The following is a 26525-nucleotide window of genomic DNA, read 5'->3' as shown; positions in this document are numbered from 1 at the left end:
TGCTTCATATTCAAGTAAACAGTCTCTGAAGATACTAAAGAAAATCAATGAAGCAATTAAAATGATAATTTAGAGTTTCTTACTCCCTTAAATGTACTTAGCCTACTTATTAGAGAAGAAAACTCAATCTCATGAGTAATTTATCTTTATAAAATCAAAAGTTTAGTCCCTAAAGACTGTGGTAATTCTTAGGCAAATAGACTAAGAGAAAATTATATTGGTATGTAGAAACTTAACTGAATTTTGCTTTGGGGAAGAACTTTTGACACCTAAAAGTATCACAAAACACCTCACTGAAAAGTGGCTTAGATATTAGTTGTCTAGCAACTGTTATTGTTTACAAAACGTTCAGCAATGGCTCATATTCACCTTTGCCCATGATTACTAAGTAAGCCATTTCCTTGTAAGAAGCCTTAGTAATTTGTGAGTCAGAAATAATATATGTAATGAATGACTCAGATTATAAAGTTATTGATGAGAACTGGTTATATCAGAAACTTTGAAGCACACATTCTGTAGAACTTTTACTTCTTTCTTATGCCAATATTTTATACTTATGATACTTTCAGAGAAAAGTAGTATGATTAAAATAAAATTATATATTCTGGTTTTTCAAATAGCTTGTTTGGTTATCTTTGATCTTAAAGAGCAAAATAAACGAAAGGTAACTGAAGTCTTGGTTTTCTTGTTAAAAGTGTCTTTTTAAAAAAAAAGTAATAAACATTTTTATTTATAGTTTTGGGTTTTAATTTTTATCCTTCCTTCTCTTCTTCCCCTTCTCCATCCCTGGGGTGGTAAGAAATCAGCTATAGGTTATACATGTATGATTATGTAAAACATTACCATATTAGTCATTTTGTATAAGAAAACTTGAATAGAAGAAAAAGATGAAAGAAAGTGAAAAATAGCATGCTTCAGTCTGTGTTCCATCGATATCAGTTTTTTCTTTGGAGGTGGATGGTATGTTTCATTGATAGTCCTTTGGGATTGCCTTGGATCATTGTATTGTTGAGGTTAAGTCTTTCACAGTTCTTCATCAAACAATATTGCTTTTTCTGTGCACAGTGTTCTTCTGGTTCTACTCATTTCACCATACATCAGTTCATACAAGTCTTTCCAGGCCTTTCTGAAATCATCCTGCTTGTCATTTCTTATAGCACAATAATATTCCATCACCATCATATACCCCAATTGATGGGCATTCCTTTGATTTCCAATTCTTAGTCACCACAGAGCTGCTATAAATATTTTTGTACAAATAGGTCTAAAAGTGTCTTTCTGAGATGTGTAATTTTGGATTGGAGTTTCATACCTCAGAGGTGCTATACTTTATCTGCCTGCATGCCTCTTCAAAGAAAAGAGTGACCTTATTTATTTTTTTTGGAGTATGTTCACCAAACTATGTAAATAGAATTTTCCTGGTAGAGGCAGTGGGTTTGAATTGAATGAATCAACCATACGCCCTGACCTAATCTCTGAGCACAGCATGAAATATAACAATGTGGGACTGATATTAAGAGGTTCTGTTGGGGGCAATGAGGGTTAAGTGACTTGCCCAGGGTCACACAGCTAGTAAGTGTCAAGTGTCTGAGGCTGGATTTGAACTCAGGTCCTCTTGAATCCAGGGCCCATGCTTTATCTACTGTGCTACCTAGTTGCCCCCTGGCCAGCTTTAATATTAATGGCAGGACAGAAATACCATTAATGATATTCTTTGATGAAATCTGCCTGCCAATTCTGAAGAAATGTTTACTAATAATACTTCTTAATTGAATTCTCCACATATGTGGCGAATATAGGAAAAGAATTCATCAGTGGTAAGCTAAAAATTCAGCAACTATGTGAATTTTTTTTTTTATTGGGACAAAGGGGGAGAGATGAGAAGGGTGGAAATAATTTGGATCTGTGATATGAAGTCAGGCAACTTGTCTGTAACTTAAGAGTTTTAAAGAGATGACTGGGGAACTGAGAAGATAAATAAGGTGCATATGGTCACAGAGTTAGTGTGCATCAGAAATCTTTCAGATTTCTAGGCCAGCCCCTCTATCTATTGTGCCACGCTGCAGCTCATCAGCATTTGCAGAGCACTGTACAAGTTGCAGAGGGAGCTACACAAATAAAGAAGATATGGTCTGTGTTTTCAAGAAGCTTACAATTTAGTAGGAGAGATAAGATGGACACAAATTAACAGCATACAAAGTAGAACAGCATAAAGTGACCCAAAATGATGAAAAAAAGGAAAGATAATTTCTGACTTGGGAATCAGGGAATGCTGTGCAGAGAAGGTGGCTTTGGGACTTAGTTTTGAGGGATAGGAACAATTTCAATATATAAGAGTCAGGGGCCTGGCATTTCAGGTATAATAAACAGTGTGAGCAAAGGCACAAAGGTGAGAATGTATTCACAGAACAGAGAGCATAAGGTATCATAGATTTAGAATTGGCAGGGGTCTTAGAGATCTCAATTCATTTATTTTATAAATGAAGAACGTGGGGCCCAGAGAGGTGAAGTGATTTGCCCAAGGTCACACAGGTTAACAAAATTCAAGCCCAGGTTTTCAGTTCCAAATTCAGCACTAAAATAAATAAATAAAAAATTAAACCATGAATTTTACTGAAGGGCTATATAGTTTATGGTGAGGCAATAAAGGTGCTAATAAATTTGAACTTTATTCAATGGGCACAAGAGAATTTTTGAACAGGGAAATAGTATGGTCAAATTTGTGTATGAAGAATATTAATTTGGTTGTGATATGAAGGATTGATTTTGGAGGGGAGAGATGGAGGAGCAGAGGGAGAGAAAAAGTGGGAAGAATGATTAAGAAGTTGTTGCAATTGTTTTGTTTTTTTTTTTAGTGAGGCAATTGGGGCCAAGCGACTTGCCCAGGGTCACACAGCTAGTAAGTGTTAAGTGTCTGAGGCCGGATTCGAACTCAGGTCCTCCCGAATCCAGGGCCGGTGCTCTATCCACTGTGCCACTCAGCTGCCCCAAGTTGTTGCAATTGTGCAGGTAAGAGGTAATGAAGGCCAACAGAATCTAATGTTGAAGCAATAGGAATAAAAACAAGAGTACTGAAGAGTACCATATTCTGCAAATGATTGTTTTAGTTGGAAGTTAAAGAATCAGAGTAGTATGGAAAGGGTTGTTGATTACATATATGTCTTTTCAGCTCAGCATATAAATATGGGAACCCTTTCATTATAGGATTATTAGCATCTCACATAAGAGAAAATATAATCTATGCAGTCAGTACACTGGGGCTATAGACTCTAAAGTGGGTATATTCTTGAAGATGTGATCAGAATATTATTCTGAGATGGAAGCTAATAAGATCAACATAAAATATAAGAGACCAACAATTTGCATTAGTAATTCAACATCCTGTCTTGCTTCTATGCATATGGGGCCAAAGCAATTCAATCCTAGGCAGGAAATTAAGGAGAGAGGTGGCCAGAGTCCAGCTGCAAACAAGGGACTGAGTTTATTGAGAGATGTATCAAGTAGACTGGGAAGGGAAAAGATCAGAAGCACTTACTGTAGTTCAAGCAACATTGTTCAGGGTTTAACTAAGGGCAGCGAAATAAAGTAACCAAAGACAGACAGGAGAGGGATCGAAGTTTAGGTATAAGACATCAACAATGTAGGCAACCTGAGTGGGAAGAGTCAGGATAAGATGGCCTTAAGGAGCAATGGCTTTCATGGCAACAGTCTGGTTTGCTCTCTATACAAAGTGATGTTTTGTTTTTATTTAATTTCAATTCAGGAGTAGTGTATGGAACCCCTTTCCTCTACCACCCAACCTCCCAAATTAGAGTTGCTAAGATACCAACCTTGGAAATTATTTTTATTGATTTGCTTCCAAAATGAAGATACCTCCCACTTCCATGAGGAAGATAAGGGCATGTTCTAAATCCTCCCCCAAAGTCTAAAACATAACTAACTTAAGCTAAGATTTATTAACTGCAATATGTCTTTTATATGACAGAAATCTACATGGAGGATTTAAAAAAAGAGCCAAAGAGTAAAATTTTGTTACAGTGTCTCTGGCACCATCCAGAGGAAAGGGAAGTCTAAATCTAATGACTTAATAGAAGTTCTCTAGAGAAATGACTGGGAGTAAATGCTTCCAATATGCAAAGGGTTAATATGGTACAAGTGGCAATAGTGCTACAAGTGGCCACTAGGGGGCAGCCAACAGCCAGGGAAGGTATTAAGGTTCAAGTGATGGATGTAACTGAAGGTAGCTGTTGACAGCCAAATCTACTTCCCAAGAAAAGGGGTTTTCCTGGGGTTCAGTCTTTGTTGGTTCATTCCTTAAAGGAAGTTTTAACTTGCCAAAGAATGCCTGGAAGACCCAGGGTACAGGCTGTAAAGTTGGCCATTTCCAACACCAACAACAGTTATTATAGTAGGCAATGACAATCGGAAAATATGACAGATAGACCCCTTAATAAGAATTGAGTAGAGTACTTTTGATATGAGTGTCATGTAGTGTTGCAGGTGCATTTGGCTTGTGGGATAGAAGGGTAGCCAACCACCTTTGTGGAGGTACTCTATATCATCACCAGTATTGCTTCAGGGTATTAATTTGTTCTGGTTATCAATCTATCAGGGAGTCAGGATCTGAAGAGGCATACTTTTTTCTGAAGGGCAGAAAGCAGTGAATTTAAGATAGATAAATTGGCAGAGTTCTGCCTTTGGGTGTTGGACAACACAAGGTTAACTTGGCCAGCAACTGATCTAGAAATCAACAGAGAAGCACTTTAGCTTCTTAGTGTGTCTGGCGATGAAAGTGGTACTAATAACTTGGGGTCCTGCTCAATACATGGGCTAGCCATGTTTCACAGCAAGCATGTAGGACTAATGAAACCTTAAAATGGTGTATAAATACTGCTACATCAGAGGTTTAGCTGAGTACTGGGAATATAAGACTAGAAGGAACAGATCTAAAGAAGCAGATATCTGTTTTCCACATTGATGTAATGATAATATGGTTCTGGGAAAAGACAGCCAAGTAGGAAAGAGAAAATGGAAAAATCTATAATAGAGGGTAGCCTGGGTAAAAATTACAGTGAAAAAAGACAGGAATTGAGGGAAATAGCCAAGATGAATAACAGCATTTGTAGAAGTGCATGAATTTACCCTTCCCATGTAATCATTAAATCTGTGTTGGCTTGGGTTTGTAATAGGTAGCAGGGTGGGAGGATAGCAGCAAAGATCGGAGAATATAGGAGTAAAAAAGTATAGAAGCTTCATTAGTGCTGAGGTCTGTGAGGTGATCAATATTTTTCCACTTATGGATATTTAAGTTCATATATTTTGTCTATTTGTGAGAAAACTATATTTGCTTTTATCTGTCATTCTTCTGTGAACCAGTTACACAGGACTTCTAAGTCTAAAATGATTTTGGCTTAACTGAAATCTATGAACTGCAGGCTTTCCACAAGTGAAATTAAATTCTGTGATCCAGAATTTATATCTATTTCATATAGTAGTAAGGGATTATCAGTGATCACTGGTTCTAACAATGTCATTTTATAGAGAAGTATATACTGAGACCTATAATCATCATGTGACTTGCTAGTGGTAACCCAGCTAGTGAGTGGCAAAGATGGAACTAGAACCCAAGTTTTAATTCAGTGCCCTTTCTATTCTGTTATATAATCTCTACATGCTTCCATGATCTCAAATTCATGGGATACTCAGGTGAATTCACTTCAATCTTTGGTTAACTTTCAATTATTCCAGGACTGGTTTAGAATTTGTGAAGTCAAACTCTTCTACTTGTGCCATGGATTTCCTCCACTCCTTTATAGCATGTTACTTCATCTATCATCCACTTTCTTACTCATTTTTTTTTTCTTGCAGGGCAATGGGGGTTAAGTGACTTGCCCAGGGTCACACAGCTAGTAAGTGTCAAGTGTCTGAGGCTGGATTTGAACTCAGGTCCTCCTGGATCCAGGGCCGGTGCTTTATCCACTGCGCCACCTACCTGCCTTTTACTCATTTTCAATCTCACATCTTTCACTGGTTCTTTCCAAATATGCTTGAATTTCCCTAATCCTGTTAGTGACACAGCTATTCACTTGGTCTGAAATATTGTTATCTTTGATTCTCTTTTGCCTTCAATCAGTCAATAAATATTTATTAAACTTACTGGGGAAACAAAGACAAAAATAAACAGTCTTTGCCTTCAAGGAGCACTCTATTGAGGGAGACACAGCAGAGATGCATAAGGCAAAGGGTGCTTTGGGTGGGGTTAGCACCAGCTGCTAGGGAGATCAGGAAAGGTGGTCCTGAAGGAGAATAGGGATTCTAGAAGAGAGAAGAGGAGGGAGCACATTTTCTAGGCATGGAAGACTGCCAGGGAAGAGGCATGTGCCACGTATTAGGAAAAGTGTGATTAGACTGATGAAAGTATGAAGAAGAGTGCAAGTATCATAGAAGGCAGGTAAAGCAGGTTGGGGGCCAGGCTGCAAAGGGTTTCAAATTTCTCAAAAAGGAGTTCATACTTGGCCCTTGAGGTAATAGAGTGTCACTGGAAGGGGTAGGGTAACATGGTCAAACTGTGCGTTAGGAAAATCACTCTGGACGTGCCGTTGAGATGGATTGGTCTAGGGAGAGACTGTAGGCAGGCAGGTCGGTAAGGAGACAATAATTCAGGCAAAAAGTGATGAAGGGTGGTGACTGTGGTAGAGAGAATGGGATGGATGAAAGATGTTGTGGAGGTTGAAATGACAAAATATGACAACTGATTGGATGTGTAGGATAAGAAAGTGGAGTAGGGGAATGATACCAAAGTTGCCAACCTGGGTAACCAGAAGGATGATGATTCCCTTGGTATAAATAAGTTAGTTTGGAAGAGTGGTACATTTTAGGGGAAACGCAGATTTCAGTTTTGGAAATGTTGATTTTGAGATACCTGTGGAACATCCAGTGGGGAATGTCCAGTAGACAGTTTCAACTGAAACTAGCTTAGGAGAAGGTAGGACTGAATATATAAATCTCAAAGTCATCTACATAGAGAAGATAATTGAATCCATGGGAAATGATGAGGTGATCATGAAAAGGAAAGGGAGAATGAAGAGGAAAAAGAGAGATCTAGGTCAAAGCCTTGGCCTTTACCTATGATTCTAGGGAGAATAGTCAGACATGTAAGAGCAGCAATAAGAGAGCAATGTTCCAGAATCCCAGACAGGGGAGAGTATCCAGAAGGAAATGACTGAATGGTGGGAAATGATGTTACATGTTGCAGAGAGGTCAGGAAGGATCAGGATTGAGAAAAGGCCATCAGATTTTGTAATTAAGATGTCATTAGAAAGTTGGGAGAGAGTAGTTTTAGTTGAATGATGGGATTAGAATCGAGACTGCAAATGGCTGAGAAATGACTGAATGAGAAGACAGTATGTGGAGGCAATAATTGCAGATAGCTCCTTTTACCCTCTTCTCACTTTGAACATCCCAGTTCAGACTCCTATTCTGTTTCACTTAAACTACTGTGATATTCTTTGTTTGTTTTTCATGCTTTGATCTGTATTCAGACACCATCAGTTCTTTCTCTGGAGATGGCTTGCATTTTTCCTAAGTCCTTCAGAGTGTGATACTCTTAAAAAATACAAATTGTTAAGGAAAATAAGCTTTATTACATCAAGTAATAAATATACTCAAAGATGCAAATTATAGCTTTAAGCCATTTGTCTAGATTAAAAAAATAATTCTGTGGCAAAATCACTATCTGAAATCTATAGCCATCATCCGAAAAAGTAATTATGTGGGTTCTTGTTAATATTTAGTAGGTTGATAGGTTCTCTGTATTTATAATTCCTGAATTTTAAATGGCCTTCAAAGCATAAAGAACCACACAAATAACTTCTACAATGTTATTTTTGAAAGCAAGGCTTATATCATATGGCCAACCAAGAGAAAACAAACAACTCAGGTAAAACACATAGCATCTACTCATGAAGTACAAAATCCTTAGAGGCGGATCTTCTGGATAACAGTGCAAAGGACAACAATTAAGATAATGCTAAGTGTACTCAAAAGAAGAAAGTCATAGTTGCAACAACACAAACAGACCTTTTTACATGCAGTTTTGGGGGACCAATGCTTTAAAAAAGGAACCTATATCATTGCTACCTACTTAAAAATGCAAATTAAAATCAATTGTAAAATCATTTTTTCCTCATATTCTTACAGACCATGGTCCAAGGCTCTCAGGAAGAAAAGGAGAACCAACTCTTAAAACATGAAAAATAAGGATTTCATATTAATGTTTTGGAAATCACCAAAAAAATATAGACTAGTAAAAATAATAGCTTTCACTTGCATAGATCATTGAGGTTTGCAAAGTGCTTTACATTTTTATCTCATTTGAGCCTTACAATAACTCTAGGTGCTATTATTGTCTACATTTTAAGATTGAGGAAAATAAGGCTGAAAGAGGTTAACTGACTTACCAGGGGTCACGCAGCTAGTAAGGGTCAATTCAGGGCTTCCTGACTACAAGTTCAGCACTACATCTACCATGCAACTTAGCTACCCCACAGAAAACTCTGGAAACGAAGTGGGAGATTATCTTGCATTCTGTTCTGTCTCTGTCAAACATTCCTGGGCTAATCCTTTGAGTATGAATGATGTCTCAAGTTATCTCCTCCATGGTGCTTTTGTTCTCTCTATATACATGGGTCTGATCTCTTCCCCTTGCTCTTTGAGGATAGTTACATATTCTGCTCTTCGTGGGGTACCACCTATATCTAGAATCATCAGTCTGTTGTTGGTACTAGGTGGATGTGCTATGGGAGTGGAAGCACCGGGCACATTGGGCTGTTTAAGTTGGGCCTCTAAATCTAGCTCTGAAAGTGAGAATGTCCCTCGATGCAGCCAAATGTCCTGGGTTACCCAGAACACTTTTTATTCAGGGCTCCAAATGCATCAGCAAGTCTCTATAATAGCCTGTTTAACAGTTCTATTTACCTCCTTCAATCTTCTTCTTTAGTTCATCCTGCATACAGATCTGATGCTGAAATTCCTCAGTCCAAAATCATTTAAAGGCTTCTTGATACTGCTCTCCATATTCAACTTCCCTATATAATGATCTGATTATTGAATCAACAGCAAATATTTACTCTGTGAATGTCACTGCTTCAGTCATGACACCTCAACGGTTTCACGGTGACAACCCTGTTAAAATCCAAATCTTTAGTCTGGCATTTCAGTTTCTCAACAGTAGCTCCAACCTACTCTCCCACTCTTGTTTCACACTGCTCTTCAGCATGTATTCTAGAGTTCGAATAAACTTCTTATTCTCATAACTTATTCTGTATCTTCTGTGTCTTTACTCATCCTATTCCTTTGATGTGGAATGCCTTCTTCCCTCAACTCTGCCTTTTGAAAGCCTATCTGCTCTTTAAGACCAAGTTCAAATGTCCCCTCCTTCACAAAGCCTTCCCTGACCTTTCTCCTCTCCAACTCACAAACAGAAAGCCCAGTCATGCAGGTGAGAGGTTTTTTTTTTTTACAATAAGTTAATATTCCCCTGATAATTAAATAATTTTTTAACAAAATATACAAATAATTTAAAATCCATTTTACTATTTGGTCAACAATGATGGAATGTGAATAACAAGAGACCAGTTATTTGATTCATGGGATTTCAAGTAAATTTTTATTGTAATGCTTCTGAAAACATGACCCCAAATATAGCATTTAGTTTCATAATGAAAAAAAAATACACTTTAAAAACACAGTATATATGTTACAGCAAATAGCACAGCAAAGATTTATACAAAGAGAGAACAAAGGGAAAACTGTTGAATGAGTTTTCTGTTTCTATTTTACCTCCAACTTCATATCATTCCTAGGGTTATAACTAACTAGGGAAAGTGTCCTTCATTCCTACACTCTTGGTTTTTGTTTTTGTTTTTTTTTGGTTTTGGTGAGGCAATTGGGGTTAAGTGACTTGCTCAGGGTCACACAGCTAGTGAGTGTTAGTGTCTGAGGCTGGATTTGAACTCAGGTACTCCTGACTCCAGGGCCAGTGCTCTATCCACTGCGCCACCTAGCTGCCCTATTCCTACACTCTTGGGAAAAGAGGGTACTATACAGCTAGGGGAAGAAGAAGAAGCTCTGCAATTTTTTACTATAAGAAATAAAAGACTTGAAGCTAATATCTAGAAAATTAGACCATACCACCTCTTGAACCACACATAAGAGTATGGCTGACTTTTTTCTTTTAAATTTTTTTTTGTTGACTTTTTTCTTTTTTGGTGAGGCAGTCAGGGTTAAGTGACTTACCCAGGGTCACATGGCTAGTAAGTGTCAAGTGTCTGAGGCCAGATTTGAACTCAGGTCCTCCTGACTCCAGGGCTGGTGCTCTATCCACTGTACACCTAGCTGCCCCTTGGTTGACTTTTAATAATAGTCATTTATGGAGTGTGACCAAGGCATTACTACTTCTTCTTAAAGACACATAGAATGACACACCCACACCCCTCCAAATAATAAACTAATTTGTTTGAAGCTTATGCTTATCATTCTTTACTATTTTGACAGAAATTGGCATTTGGTCTTTAGTTGTTACATATGATAATGCACACCTGTGTATACAGATATGTGTACAATATATGTAGACCTATATTGATAGGGAAAGGCAGCATGGGGTAGAGGACAGACAACTTTGAAACCAGGGAAACAGGTTCAAGTCTTGCCTTTGACACATAATGGGCACAGCTATGTGACACTGTATAACCTCGGTGCCCCGAGCATCTCTTCAAGGCTCTATGTTGATCAGAAGAAGCTTTTGACCCGCATTGGTCAAAGAGGATGTCACTGTCAAGGTTCCAGGAAAACATGCAAGAATTTGTTCTTTGAGTCATACTTGTCTGAATAATGGTTTAAATGCCACCCCACATGGTTACCATGCAAGCACGGGTTCAAAGAACAAATTCTTGCATGCCATTCTGGAACCGTCATGAACCAGAATAAAAACCTCTTGGTTTAAGCACTTGACAAAGGTATGGGTAAAGTATAGCCAATCTATTGAGAGAATTTGCACAATTAAATTGAATATAAAAAGGTAAAATAAATTCAGTAGTTTATATGCAAGCGCTCAAATGGTAATGTTTGCAGTGTACTATTGTTATTAATCAAATGCAAGTTTATAAACATGAAACAATATAAAAATGTGATGTGCTATCTTCTCTCAGCAGCTAGGTGGCGTGGGAAACAGTGCTGGGCCTGGAGTCGGGGGAAGGCAAGTTCAAATTTGAGCTCAGAATCTTACAAGCTGTGTATGGCCCTATGCAATTCACGTAACCTCTGCTTGACTCAGTTCCTTTGGTTGCAAAATAAGGATAATGATGGCACCTACCTCAGAGGATTATTGTGAGGATGAATAATAATAACGATTGCATTTCTGTAGCTACTACTATGTGCCAGAGTCTATGCTAAGTGCTTTACAAATAGTATCTTATTTGATCCTCACAACAATCCTGGGAGGCACCTAGCTTCCTCTATGAGAAAATATTTTTAAAGCACTCAACTCAGTGACAGGCACATAGGTGATTTATAAATGCCTATTCCTCCTTGCCTTTCCTCCCTGGTATCCCATAGGCATATGAAATTCATCACCCTCAAATGATCTCACCTTCCCTCCTACTTTCCTAGTTCTTTGGTGTTAATCTTGGTGTTATCTTTGACTCTTCCCTTTCTCCTTTCCCTTTCCATTTTTGCATTTGTGTCCCCAGGGGCCCAGTTTCTTAATTCCCAGATGCCATCAGTTGCCACATCATCTATGTACTCTACAATCACACTATCACTCCCTAGCTGAGACCCTCATCATCTCTCACAGCAATTACTTTAATAGCCCCCTAATTAGTTTCTCTGCCTTTGGTCTCTTCTCTACAATTCTTTCTCCACATGGGAATGAGCATGGGACTCCTCTCTAATTTCCTCCATTTATCCAAACTGCTACAAATCTTGTAATTTGTTCTCTACAAAATCTCTTGCATACGTCTCCTTCATACCATTGACATGGTCACCACTTTTCCCCCTGTATTATTGCAATAGCTTACGCATTGACATCCCTGCTTCAAATCTCTCCCCCATCCAATCCATCCTCTAAAGTGACCACCCTATTCAGTAAACCAGGGCTTCTTAAACTTTTTCCAATTGTGACCCCTTTTTGTCAGAGAAATTTTTATGCAACCCCAAGTATATAAAACAGGTATACATAACCTTTTACTGTTGCCAAATTTTTCATGACTCCCACATTCAGTTATGGGGTTGTGACCCAGAGTTTAAGAAGCTAGGTAGTAAACAGTAGCTTTCTATTAGAACTAAGATTAAACAAAGGCTCTTCTGTCATTTCAAGTCCTTCACAATGTATCCCCTCTCTATCTTTCCAGTATTATAACTCATCACTTTATGGTCTAGCCATATTTGTCTATTTGCTGTTCTTCAGCGTGATGCCCTCATGCATTGTGCTAAGCCTTAGAAAAACAAAAACAAATACAAAGTCCTTGAGGAACTCTCATTGTAACAGGGGAGACAATATAAAAATAATGATACAAGGATAAGGGACTGCTTGGCCTGTGTCATACTCAGTTTTGAATACCAGAAGGTGTTCTGAGAGGGATGCTCCTGAGGTTAGGAGTAGCAAGGAGAGAAGGTGGGATTTGAGTTGAGTCTCTGAGGAGGCCAAGGAGGCTGGCAGAGCTGGGGGTGGGGGTGGGGGCAGCCAGTGCAGAGGCTCAGAGTCTAGAGATGGAGTGGGAGGGATAGTAAGTAGGTCAATATAGTTGGATTGTTGAATGCATGGAAGGGGGTAGAGTATGATAAGACAGGAAAGGCAGTAATGGACTTAAGATCTGATCCTAGAGGCAACAGGAAACCCCTGGAGTTTACTGAGTAAAAAGGTTGACAATCACACCTATGCTAGAGGAAAAGCATTTTGTCAGCTGAGTAGAGAATAGATTAGAGAAGGGAGAGACTAGAGGCAGGGAGATTAACTACAAAGTTCTTACAATAGTATAGATGTGAGGTGATGAGACCCTGCTTTAGGGTTTTCTTTCTTTTTTTTTTTTTTGGTGAGGCAATTGGGGTCACACAGCTAGTAAGTGTTAAGTGTCTGAGGCCAGATCCAAACTCAGGTCCTCCTGACTCCAGGGCTGGTGCTCTATCCACTGCACCATCTAGCTGCCCCAGGGTTTTCTGATAGTAGAGTTAAGAGGACACCTGTGAGAGATAATGTGAAGATAGAAACGAGATTTCACAATAGGAGGAATATGCTCTACCCACTCTGTATTTAGGGTGTATGTACTAATTTATGCATATGTTGTCTCCCCCATATGAATATAAAATGTCCTTGAGGGCAGGGACTGGTGTTTTTGTTTTGCCTTAAAATTTTTTTCCCCCAACGCTTAGCACAATACTTGGAACTTCATAAGTACTTAATAAAAACTTGTTGATTAATTATTGCTTTAACCATTCTAGGAAGTAAGAAAGGGTCTATATACAATTGTAGTACTTTGAGTGGTACAGGTGAGCTAGACCTTCAGCAAAATAATTTCTTCCATTTCACACATACAGATATGGAAATATTAAAAGGAAAATTTTCTACATAAAACATCCCTAAAAGAGAACAAATTGAAGAATAAAGTAAAAAACTGCTTCCTGGTTCTGAGCATGGGCAACACAACAGAGTTCTACTTCGGCACCAGCAGACACCCCTGAAATCTCCCCTTGACCAACTGCTCGACCCCCTCACCAGTCTGTGAGCTGAGTTTCAAGGCTCCAGAGGCCTGATTCTCTGGGGCTGAATCTGTGCCATGTGGCCTGGCTCTGCACTCCACTCTCACCCCGGTACAACAGACTTTTCTTGCTGACCTTCTAAGCCGTCTTTGGCTGGAAAATGATCTCACCCCGTCCTTTTGTAGGTTCTGCTGCTCCAGGAATTGTCTTATGGCATTATTTGAAGGGATTTCTCTCCTGATGTCTCAAGTTTGCTAGTGGAACAACATGGTTGTTCATTTACTATTGCTCATCCTTTTCAGTTGTCACAGCCCATGTCCTTTATCATATATTTCTTTGATGACCTCTTTTACTCCTATGCCTTTTCACTGCTTTCTGCATGATACTAATGTTTAAGTTGTATTCCATGTTTCTCTGCCATACAATAATATTGTAGAATGCTGACAAAATTATGGGCCTTTGTCATCATGGGAAGCATTGTTGGATAATTAAGAAGCTATGCTACTTCCTTAAAGCAATCCAGTTTACTTTCCTCCTCTGGCAAATTCTAGGCTACCTCACTGACCATCAGTACTCTCTGTTCCAGATACACAGACTGCTAGATGAATGCTAGAGGTTTAAAGATCCAAATGCATATCACATCTGGGCAACAGGCAATCTTCATTTACTTGGTCTTTCCTGTGTGTATGGTTAGGCAAAATGGTTATAGATCAGTTTTAGGAGGCCTGATGAAATATTTTAGGGCCTGATACAATTAGCACAATGTCATTTGTAAACAGAAGAATATGAATAAACACACTTTAACATCCACAAAACATCCTTTTTTAACTTGGACTCTACACTTTCTTTCCCATAGTTATGCCTCAATAAATTCTTATGACCAGTCATTAGAAAGGGTTACTTCTGTTATGTTTTTCAAGAAATTTTAAAATGATTTAAGTATGGGTCAGGCACATCTTGAAAAAGGGCCTTTAAGTCAGTGTTTTGCTCTACTGAATCAAATATATATATTTCCATAATTCAAATGTTTCTTCATAATTCAAGATCAATCAAGAACTTTTGTTTTCTACAACTTTTAGTCGTTTTGAAATGGTAAAAGAAGTACTAGCCCATTGTTGAATATTGCCTGTTTATTCCCTACTCATACCCTTATACAGCAGGTGCTTGATTATATATGGATGATTCACATTTTGTATAGATGGAAGAGTAGATATTATTTGGTGCTTGTTGATATTTTCTTGGTTACCTTTTTTTTTGGGTTATTTATAAGATCCCAAAGTTTGCCATACTTTTGTTATCCTTCCCTCTGTGGTAAGTACAATATCCTAACTCCTTCCTCTATGCAAATTTGACTAGTTTTCCGCTAAAAGATACTGAGACATTCCCCAAAATTTGGTTAGCACAGGGGACTAATGGCTTACTTCCTCATCATTTGAGTACAAAGAAGCCACAAGGAATTTGTTGAAGCTTGGCAAGTGGATCATGATTGGTAACTTTGTTGAAGATTATTCTGTTATGCCCAATAAATCTCCTTTCCGTAACTGTTGAATGATCTGTGTATCATCCCAATCCCCTCTCCCCCCATATTGAGCTTAAACTACCAGGGCAGTGGCCTAAATTAGGTTTAGTTTCAAACACTCTCCTTCAGATAGCTTAAACATTTATTATTCGAGGTCCTCACAATTGTTTCTCTTCTAGCATGGCTCTACTATGGTTGCTTTTCCTATATATTTTTTTCTAAAGCCATTTCTATTTTCCCTATAAGCACATCAAGGATTAGGGTGAAGTTAGGGTTCAAGTATAGTGATTCTATTGTCCTTGATTATGGAAACAATTTGCTACAGCAATTTTTACAGATCTTTTCCATTTTTCTTCTATTGCTGACCTTCCATTTATATCTTTAAATGCCTTTGAAATGATTTTGCTTAGTTGAATCTCTATAAAAATGACAGATTAGCTGAAGATTTATCCATCTTTTTAGTTTTAAAAAATAAGCTTCTAGTTTTATTGAAACATTCAATGAATTTTTTTCATGCATTGTGTTTTTTTTTAAAAATCTCTTGGAATTCTGACTTCCAAGGTACTGTATTCATTATAATTTTTACTGAGTCTGAAAGAGGAGCAATGAGTTCCCCAAACTATTATAATTTTGCTGTTTATTTCTTCCACAGTAGATAGAGTGCTGGGCCTGGAGTGAGGAAGAATCATCTTCCTGAATATAAATCTGGCTTCAGAGCAAGTCACTTAACCTTGTTTGCATCAGTTTCTCATCTGTAAAATGAGCTGGAGAAGGAAATAACAAACCATTCCCGAATCTTTGCAAAGAAAACCCCAAATGAGGTCATGAAGAGTTGGACGTGACTGAAACAACTGAATAACAACAAATCATTTAATTACATTCTCTTTTAGTATTTAGATGCTATACTACTCAGTGCAAATACATTAAGTAATGATATAATTTTATAGTCTATAACTGTCATGCATTATGTTGTTTCCCTGTTTACCTCTTTTAACCATGTCTATTTTTACTGCTCCATAGTCAGATTATTGTCAACTCTGATTTTTTGAGTTTTCCTGAATAGTAATTTCTACTCCAATCTCTCATTTTGATTGTGTGTGCATCTATTTCAAGTGTGATTCTTTTTTTTTTGGAGGCAATTGGGGTTAAGTGACTTGCCTAGGGTCACACAACTAGTAAGTGTTAAGTGTCTGAGGCCGCACTTGATCTCAGGTCCTCCTGACTCCAGGGCCGGTGCTCTATCCACTGCACCACCTAGCTGCCCCAAGTGTGATTCTTATAAACAATATATTGTTGGATTCTGCCTTCTAATTCATTCTGTTGTCTTCTGCTTTCGAGTGAGCTGACCCTATTCATGTTTATGTTTTAACTACTGTTTATTTTCCTGAATAATTTCCTTTTTAATTTTTCCCTCTCTTTGCCCTTGGCCTTATTCCTTCCAATGAATTTGGTGTTGAAAGAGAAGGAAAGCAATCAACACTACAATATATAACTAAAGTGAATTCTTTCCATTTGGTTGTCCTTCTCCTCCCCTTCACCTAAACTCTCATCAACAGTTCTTATTGATATCTTCTTTCTTTTTACTCCCCCAATAAGGATCCACCCTCTGACGTTGAAATTTGTTCTGTCTGCGACTAATTTTCTTTGACTTTACCTTCTTTCTTAACTTCCCTTCTCCCTGTCTCAGCCTTTTTACTGTTGAATCTACTATATTTTTACACCAAATTCTGTGTTTATGTGTGTATTCAACCCTTCTTTGATCAGTTCAGATTAGAGTGAAATTTACATGATGCCTGTTCCTCCTACATCATCCTCCAATTCTGTGTATTCTTCTTGCAGACACCAATTATGTAAAATAGTAAGCTCTATCCTTTTCCCTTTCATTTTTTCCCTCAGTGTAGCCCCCTTTCCCTCCCTTTTCTTTATACTCTTAAGAACTTTAAAATAGGTTAATACAACTCTTAAGCCTTTTGTCCTATTTAAATCAAATGAAAAATTATAGCTGCTTTAAAAATTGTGATTCTTATTGTCCCCCTCTAGCCCTCCTTTCTGCTACTATCACTCCAGAAGGAGAAGGGAGCTGCACATGATTGCAGGCTATTTTGTATTTTTGTTCCCTGGGTTGTCATGGTAAAAAAAAAAACCATCACTAAGTTGCCAGCCTACTAGAGATAAGGCTCTCCACATTTAGCAGGGCTGCTCCTCTGAATGCAGACTAAGTCTGTTGCTTGGCAGACCCTCAAAGTACTATGATTCCAGCATGGTAGAATTTTAAAGTACTAAAAGTACAAGGTTAAGATACATTAAAGCTAAACCAGATCAGTTATTTATTTCTACAATGGCAAATTAAATATTTCTTGACTGAATTAAAGGATTTTCTCTTAAAATATCTTATCTTCAGGGGCAGCTAGATGGCACAGTGGTTAAAGCACCGGCCCTGGATTCAGGAGTACCTGAGTTCAAATCTGACCTCAGACACTTGACACTTGCTAGCTGTGTGACCCTAGGCAAGTCACTTGACCCCCATTGCCTGCCAAAAAAAAAAAATCTTATCTTCATTATTACACTGTAAAGTTTCTTTAACACCAGAACCATATCTTATTCATCTTTGTATCTCTAGCATCTATGTATCTTACCTATAATATATAATTAGCAAAAAGTTTGATGAATTAAATTAAATCAACCTTTTCTGTGTGGAAAGTTCTCATCTTTTAAAAATTATCATCTCTTGGTGCATCTAATTATCCTATTATGGATTTGGATTATTTATGCTAAAAATGGGGGCAAGTGCTATATATATATTTTTTTTTGGTGAGGCAATTGGGGTTGACTTGCCCAGGGTCACATAGCTAGTAAGTGTTAAGTGTCTGAGGCTAGATTTGAACTCCAGTCCTCCAGAATCCAGGGCTGGTGCTCTATCCACTGTGCCACCCAGCTGCCCCCAAGCACTACTTTAAAAAAAATACATACTTTGATATTACTGATTCATTCTCAGTAAAATTTATACTTTTGAGCTGTTTTTCCCAATTTTGTGATGGTCTGAATTAAGTTAGTTCCTCATTAGGTTCCTTTAGTGACCAAGGGAAATACTGTTAAGATTGATCACCAATGGTGTCATCATGAAATAGAACACCTATGAAGGTAAAAGAATATAGAGGGGTTGATTTTGTAGCTACTAACACCATGTTCTAAAAACCTAGATTAATTAGTTCAAACCCTTCAATGATATTCTCTGTATTGTTTTCACCTAAAATAACTATTATATCCATTTTCAATCTGACCTCTTTTCTCAGTTCAGCTTTTTATTTTTTATTACCTTGTAGACATTAATCGACAGAGCATAGTAATACTCAATGAATAAGAAATTAAAAAAAACCCCTCTTCTAATCTTCATAATAATAGTAAAATATATTTATGTTACATCCCACATTTTACTTGATGTGTTTCTCACATGAGCTCTTTGCAAGTATTAAAAGCTTCATTTTTCAGGTAAGGAAAATGAGGCTTAGTGGAGTTGTTATTTAAACAAGAGAATCATAAAACTGTTAAGTACTAGAGCTGGGACTTGAACTCATATCCATCTTCTAACTACAAGTCCAGTATTCTTTTACATTATACCATGCCAATTCACCCATACATATTTGGACAAAACAGCTGCCCATCTATTTTTACACTCATTACTGTCGAAGGCAATTTTCAGACACTTTTGGGCACTGCATTACATGCATGGATTAACAGTAATAAATGATATTTGATGACAATAATAATGATAAATATTATATTTTGTTTTGTTAGCATAAAGGTACCTTAAAATTTAAGCCCATTTTCTATTACTGTGTAATTAATTATATTAGTAAATATCTGATTGTATTAGAAGGGAAAGGTAGATGAAAAGGGCAGAACAGTATGAGCAACATACTCAGTAGAAAGATATATGATGTTAAGATGCAAAAATCTGAATATGTTTATCTTAAAATATTTGTTTTCATGCAAAAATCTGTATTACATGGTTAATTTAAATATTTGTTTTCATTAAAATATTTGAACTTTCTTATTTTACAGACACTAAATAGAGTATATTCTCTATGACTTCAAAGGCATTCTAAATGGTATAAACAGATTATTTTAATGTCTTTTAGCTGGTGAGCTATTCTTTCTACAAATATGAAAATTTAAAATATTTAACCTCTTATAAAGACCTCAGATTCTGACATTTCTTTTTATTTTTAAAAATAATTTTAATTTTAAAATTTTAAATTAATTTTAATTTACTTTCTTTAATTTTATAAAATAATTCAATACTATAGCATCTTTTATACTATAAAATAATTCAATACTATAGCATCTTTGTGAGAGAATTACAGAATTTGGGGCTGTAAAATCTAAGCCATATTAGATAAAGAACCACCCCCACACCACTGCAATAATACCCAACAAGAAATCATTCAAGTCTTTGCTTGAAGAGTTCCATTCTATTCTACTTTGAGATACCTTTATATGTTGGGAAGTTTTCCTTGTATAAGCCCAAATTTGCTTCTTTGCAACTTTCACTCAGTGCTCCTAGTTCTTCCATTTGAGGCCAAACAAAATATCTAGCTTCTTCTTCAACATACCTTTCAAATATGTAAAGACAGTTATCATGTTCCCCATTTTTTTCCTTCATGCAAACATCACCAGTTACTTTAACTTTTATACATATCATATCAGTTTTAGATACTTATTTTTTACTTTTAGCAAAATACTGATTATAAAAGATAGGCAAGGTTACAGAACTTTAAGATGTAGTACTTCCTTCTCAATCGTATAAAAGCAATAGTTCTGAACTTTATACACCAGAATCTTGTGGAACATTGTAACGATTGGAATGACGCCACCTGCTGGAGGCTTACTGTAGGAAAGCTCCACCATGAGGAGAAGGCCTCTGAGGGCAAGGCCATGTGGCTTTTCTTTGGTGTCAGGAAGTGACGTTTGCTTGTGGGAGGAAGAGGGGGCAAGGCTGACCTCTCTTTCGTCAGGACTGTGGTGGAGAGTGGAGCTAGAAATGCATTCTCCCTTTGATAGATAGATGAATCTAGGTCTTTCTCTTTCTCTTGAAATTCTTATTCTCCTTAATTAATGCTTAAAAGTCTAACTCTTGCTAAAGCTTATAATTTATTGGCGACTACTCATTAGATATTTTAGATAGACTAGCTAGAATTTTAGCCTTTATGGAGAACATGTATATATGTCTTAGTCATTTATAAGTAGTTACACTAACCAGAGAAATTGGAAAAATTGCTTTTTCACTCTTAGGATTCTTAATGTCATATACCTAATTTATGACTATTTGTGGATTCTGATGTTTATAGCGAGACCTTCAAGAATATAGAGACTCGGGGGCAGCTAGATGGAGCAGTGGATAAAGCACCGGTCCTGGAGTCAGGAGTACCTGAGTTCAAATCCAGCCTCAGACACTTAACACTTACTAGCTGTGTGACCCTGGGCAAGTCACTTAACCCCTATTGCCTCACTAAAAAAACCAACCAACCAACCAACCAAACAAAACAAAAAGAATATAGAGACTTAGGGCAGCTAGCTGGCACAGTGGATAAAGCACCTGCCCTGGATTCAGGAGGACCTGAGTTCAAATCTGGCCTCAGACACTTGACACTTACTAGCTGTGTGACCCTGGGCAAGTCACTTAACCCTCATTGCCCTGCAAGAAAAAAAAAAGAATATAGAGACTCTTATTATAGTACAAACACACACATATACTATAGTCACTTATAAGTATATATGAGTATAACTTAAAAAAAACTATTTTATAAGATTTTTTATAATTGATATCTGCAACATTAGGTATTCTCCAATCTACTAATATTTTAGTAAAATTGAATGTAGTTCAATTCAATGAACATTTGCTGAGTACACAGAAATGTGTCAGATATTAGAAGAGTTTAGATAAAACATGGGCCTTGCATAAAAAAGTAACTGGAAAAGTTTGAAGGAATTTTATTTTATCAAGAGCACTTTAATAAAAGATATTAAAAATAGGAATTAGTTGATTCTTAGTATATTTATGCTGTAGTATAAAGACAGTTTAAATTAGTGGTATTTGAACTATAAAAGACATACAAATGAACTTTAATAAGAATACAAAAGCAACTGAGTATTTCTGAGCACAAAAAATTTATCACTGTTAGAACTAATGAAGTGTAAAGAATATCTAGCAAAATATATAAAAGTTGTTACTGAAGAAGCATCTTTTATTTTTTATTCCTACTAAGACTAGTAATTTTAAACTAGAATTATACAAAATTTAATGATATTTTGGATTAAATTTTAAAAGGATAAAGAGTACTATGTAAAATAAGTGTTTATTCTTTAAATTACATAAGGTTGAGGAAAATAAGAAATATCAATTATTCTCCTGTAAATTAAGATAAGTTGTTTCAGTTGTGTCTGATTATTTGTGACCCCATTTGGGGTTTTCTTGGTAAAGACATTGGAGTTGATTGCCATTTCCTTCTCCAGCTCATTTTACAGATGAGGAAACTGAAGCAAACAAGGTTAAGTGACTTGCCCAGGGCCACACAACTAGTAAGTTTCTGAGGATGGATTTGAACTCGGGAAGATGAGTCTTCTTGATTTCAGGTGTGGCACTCTGTCCACTGTACCACCTAGCTGCCCCAATTTAATCACATATCATATACTAAAGAATTCAGTGATTTGAGACCTTAGAGTGCAGCATGCAATGTATTATTAAACAAGCGATCACCAAAACATGGAAATACCTCAAAAAGTAAATCCATATAAAAAATGAAGTATTAGTTGAAAACTTAAAATGGCACCTCAACTACCAAAATTGTTTTACTAGGTGGTTTCCTCAGAAATCAAAGCTTTGTCTGTCTAGTCTGCATTTATATTTAGTCTGGGTAAAGTAATCTCTCTTTTGATCTTCGTTTTGCCATACACTATAAACTGCTTTATAAAACTTTAACATAAATTTAGTTTCATAAATGGTGGATCATTTTGTAACAGCAAACCACTTATTTGAAAATTGCCTTAAAAACAAACAATGTGTCTACAAAGGACTAAACTGAATATTGTGACTCTTCATATGTGTTTCTTTTGTTTTAATTATTTACCTCTTGTGAAATCTGTGTTACTTGTTCCTTTTGATGTTCCAGGTCTTTTACAAACAATGAGTTTTGCTTTTCTAACTGGAGTAGTCTTCTTGCCAAGTGAACACTGTGCCAATTAAATGAAAAAAAAATTAATGTTCACAAACTGAAATGCTATCCAAAACATGCTAAGTGCATTTATATCACTTTAAAATGTTCATCGTAATTTCCTATGATTAAATATTCACAGAAAAATCACTGAATTATATTTGTAAAAGATTAAGACACAATATCCACTCAGAATTTTGAAGGAAGAATGTTAAGATTTCCAGATAACAATACTATGATATATTATTATAGTAATTGCTTCTATCCTTTGCAGAATGTATGAGCTATGTAATGCTATCAAAAAGCTTCAAAAGATCCCATTGATTATTTACAGAAGCATTTTTCCTGCTTCTATGAACATTTTATAATTAAAAATGAGCCAGATTACCATGTTGAGAAGATGAATCAACCTATTACAAGTGATGATTCTTGATTTAATAATAATAACTAGGGTGTGTATATGTATATATATAAAGATTTACAAACTGTATTTTATTTAGTAAGATTTCTCAGGAAGTAGTATGTGAGGTAGATTGGAAAAAGGAGTAATTTGAAGCAGAAAAAAAAGTTAGAAATCTACTGAATTAGTCCAGTTGGGTGTAACATAAGTTTTTCAATTGGTATTTCATTTTTGTGTTTTCATAAACTCTGGGGAGTTCTCTTATTTTATTTCTGGCTAATGTATTTAGATTTTGTTATGCCATGTTCTTCTGGAAGACGTATACATTCAATTGCCAGTGCTATTGATTTTTACCTCTGAAATGCCTCTCACATCTTTTCCCTCCTTTCTATTCCTACTGCCACTGTCTTAGTTCAGACTTATGGAACATCCCAGGGCTGCAGACTCCAAGACACTTAGTGGTTAAATTTAACAATTCAATTCAGAAATAACAACTTCTGGAAGTGATCAGGAGAAAGACCTCTGCAAAGAGGTGCAAATTTTTTTTAAAGACTAATGAACAAGACTGATTAAGAGGGGAAAAAAAGGAGAGAAGAATTAAATAACTACATAAAATCAGGGAAAAAAGGAATAACTAAAACCCCTAAGAAAAAGGGATGAAAATGGGAGAGTGGATCATGGGTAACAGAAAGAGAGTCAGTGGGAATAGTGCCACCTTAAAAATGATTAACCTTATGTAAATGAGGAAACATAGTACTATGTTTACAGCGGAAGAGGGAAAAAATCATAACTTGAAATAACACCAATATTAGAGATAAATGAAGGAAAATATAAACCTTTCTCATAACTTTAAAGGTGAATGGACTAAACAATCCAATAAAACAAAAAACAATTGGCTAAGAAAACAAAACCTTACAATCTGTTGCTTACAAAAAACACATATAGAAACCAAACACACACACACACACACACACACACACACACACACACACACACACACTAATGGGAAAAATACTATGCATCAAATGGACCCCAAAAAGTAGGATCTGAAATCATGTTATCTGCAAAACAAAAACAAATATTCAAAAAATAAAAAGGGATAAATAATGAAAGTATGTTATGCTAAAAGGAACCATAGACAATAAACCAATATCAATAATAAACGTATACGCTCCAAATATCTTAGCATGCAAATTTATAAAGGAAACATTAACTGAGCTATAAGAATATAATAAACAGGGGCAGCTAGGTGGTGCAGTGGAAAGAGCACTGGCCTTGGATTCAGGAGGACCTGAGTTCAAATTCAGCCTCAGACACTTAACACTAGCTGTGTGACCCTGGGCAAGTCACTTAACCCCAATTGCTTCACCAAAAAAAAAAAAAGAAGACAATAAATAGTAATATAGTAATGAAGGAGATTTCAATATCTCTCTCTCAGTTTTGGTTAAGCCTAACAAAGATAAATGAAAGGGAAACTTTATTAGATTGATATTTTCTAAGGTCATTTGGTGAGTAGTCTACTTAAACCAATCTAGTCTTTGAAAAGGTACTCAAGGGTTTTATAAAATGATAGGTTTAGTAAAGAAGATGCTGCTATAACTAACTGCTGGCAAATACGTGGAAGTAATCTGAATGTAAGAGGATATGTACAGGAAGAATCTGATAAGGTACTCTTGAATATCTATATCTAACAGTTAGGATTATTGGTCTATTCACATTTGGTTCATACACCTGAGTCTTCAACTTAGCCTTTAAATATGAGAAAAGAGTCAGGTGGCTTTAGAGAGCAAAAGACAGGTGCTAAAGAGGAGTGGAGGCTCAACTCCAGGGGATTACTCTAAGTTGAGAATGCTCTATAGGTTCTTGTGGGAGGAGGGGCTCATCAGATAAGGGAGGCACCGAGCAACCCTTGGGAACTCTGTGTGTGTGTGTGTGTGTATGTGTGTGTGTATCTAAATGGCAAGGAGGGAGGGCACAACTCTAGGGCAGTATTTATTATAATGCTAGGATTACTATATATATGTAGATTCCTGGGAGCTACAAGGCTCACCAGAAGGGTAGGTTGCTTGACTCTCTAGGCAATCTGAATGTTTTCCCTTTGAAATGGGTAACAGGCAGGGGAAATCCAGGGTGCAGTTCTAAGTCAGGAAGATTATTATTTTTTTCCATATAAATATTTTATTATTTTCCAGTTACATTTAGAGATAGTTTTCAACATTTGTTTTTATAAGATTTCTAGTTTCAAATTTTTCTCCCAAGACAGCAAGTAATCTGATATAGGTTATATATGTACAATAACACTAAACATATTTCTGTATTAGTCATGTTATAAGAGAAGAATCAGAGCAAAAAGGAAAAACCTCAAAAAAGAAAAACAACAGAAACAATAGAAATAGTATGGTTCGATCTGCATCCAGATTCAACAGTTCTTTTTTTTTTTTCTGTATATGGAGAGCATTTTCCATCATGAGTACTTTGGAACCATCTTGGACCACTGCATTGCTGAGAAGAATCAAGTCTATCACAGTTGATCAACACACAATGTTGTTGATACTGTGTACAATGTTCTCCTGGTTCTGCTCATCTTACTCATCATCAGTTCATGCAAATCCTTCTATGAAATCTGCCTGCTCATCATTTCTTTCTTTCTTTTCTTTTCTTTTCTTTTTTTTTCGGGGCAATGGGGGTTAAGTGACTTGCCCAGGGTCACACGGCTAGTAAGTGTCAAGTGTCTGAGGCCAGATTTGAACTCAGGTACTCCTGAATCCAGGGCCAGTGCTATATCCACTGCGCCACCTAGCTGCCCCCCCGCTCATTGTTTCTTACAGAACAACAGTATTCCATTACATTCGTATACCACAACTTGTTCAGCCATTCCCCAATTGATGGGCAACCCCTCAATTTCCAATTCCTTGCCACCACAAAAAAGAGCAGCTATAAATAATTTTATACATGTGGGTCCTTTTCCCTTTTTTATGATCTCTTTGGGAAAAGCACCTAATAGTGGTATTGCTGGGTTAAAGGGTATGCACAGCTTTATAGCCCTTTAGGCATAGTTCTAAACTGCTCTCCAGAATGGTTGGATCAGTTTATTGCTCCACAAACAATGCATTGTTATTCCAATTTTTCCACAGCTTCTCCAACATTTATTATCTTCCTTTTCTTTCATATGAGCCAATCTGATAGGTGTCAGGTGGTACCTCAGAGTTGTTTTAATTTGCATCTCTTTAATCAACAGTGATTTAGAGCATTTTTTCATATGGCAATAGATAGCTTAGTCAGGAAGATTATTTAGGGAGGCAGGGCTAACTAGAGAGAGGGGTTATCCTGGATATTTATGATCCTAAGTATCCTACTCATTTCTTTTTTTTTTTCCTTTTTCTTTATTGGACGCTTTGTAGGGGTGTCAGGCCTACTCATTTCTTAACCGCTAGCATGGCTTCCAACCCCACCGTTCAATTCAAACTGCTTTCTTGTATGTTTGTCAATGATCACCAAATCATATGTCTTTTCCTCGGTCCTTATCTTACTTGATCTCTTTGCAACTTTTGACACTGCTAACCACTCCTCCTTCTGTATACTTTTTCCTGCCTTAACTTTTGACACTTTTTTAGGTCCTCTTCTTCCTGGGTTATTAACTGTG

At 36.6% G+C, this 26525-nt stretch overlaps 1 protein-coding gene across 1 annotated transcript in view; it reads right to left on the bottom strand.

Moving 5' to 3' along the window:
* The window catches only part of PIBF1 (progesterone immunomodulatory binding factor 1), a 276844-nt gene that overhangs the window by 78372 nt on the left and 171947 nt on the right, over positions 1 to 26525 (bottom strand). Inside the window, 1 exon segment of the mRNA XM_043990666.1 lies at positions 22399 to 22501. Coding sequence (XP_043846601.1) covers positions 22399 to 22501 — 103 coding nt within the window.

This window comes from Dromiciops gliroides, chromosome 3, assembly GCF_019393635.1.
Source record: "Dromiciops gliroides isolate mDroGli1 chromosome 3, mDroGli1.pri, whole genome shotgun sequence".
Lineage (NCBI taxonomy): Eukaryota > Metazoa > Chordata > Mammalia > Microbiotheria > Microbiotheriidae > Dromiciops > Dromiciops gliroides.
This window is presented reverse-complemented; position numbering and strand designations above follow the sequence as displayed.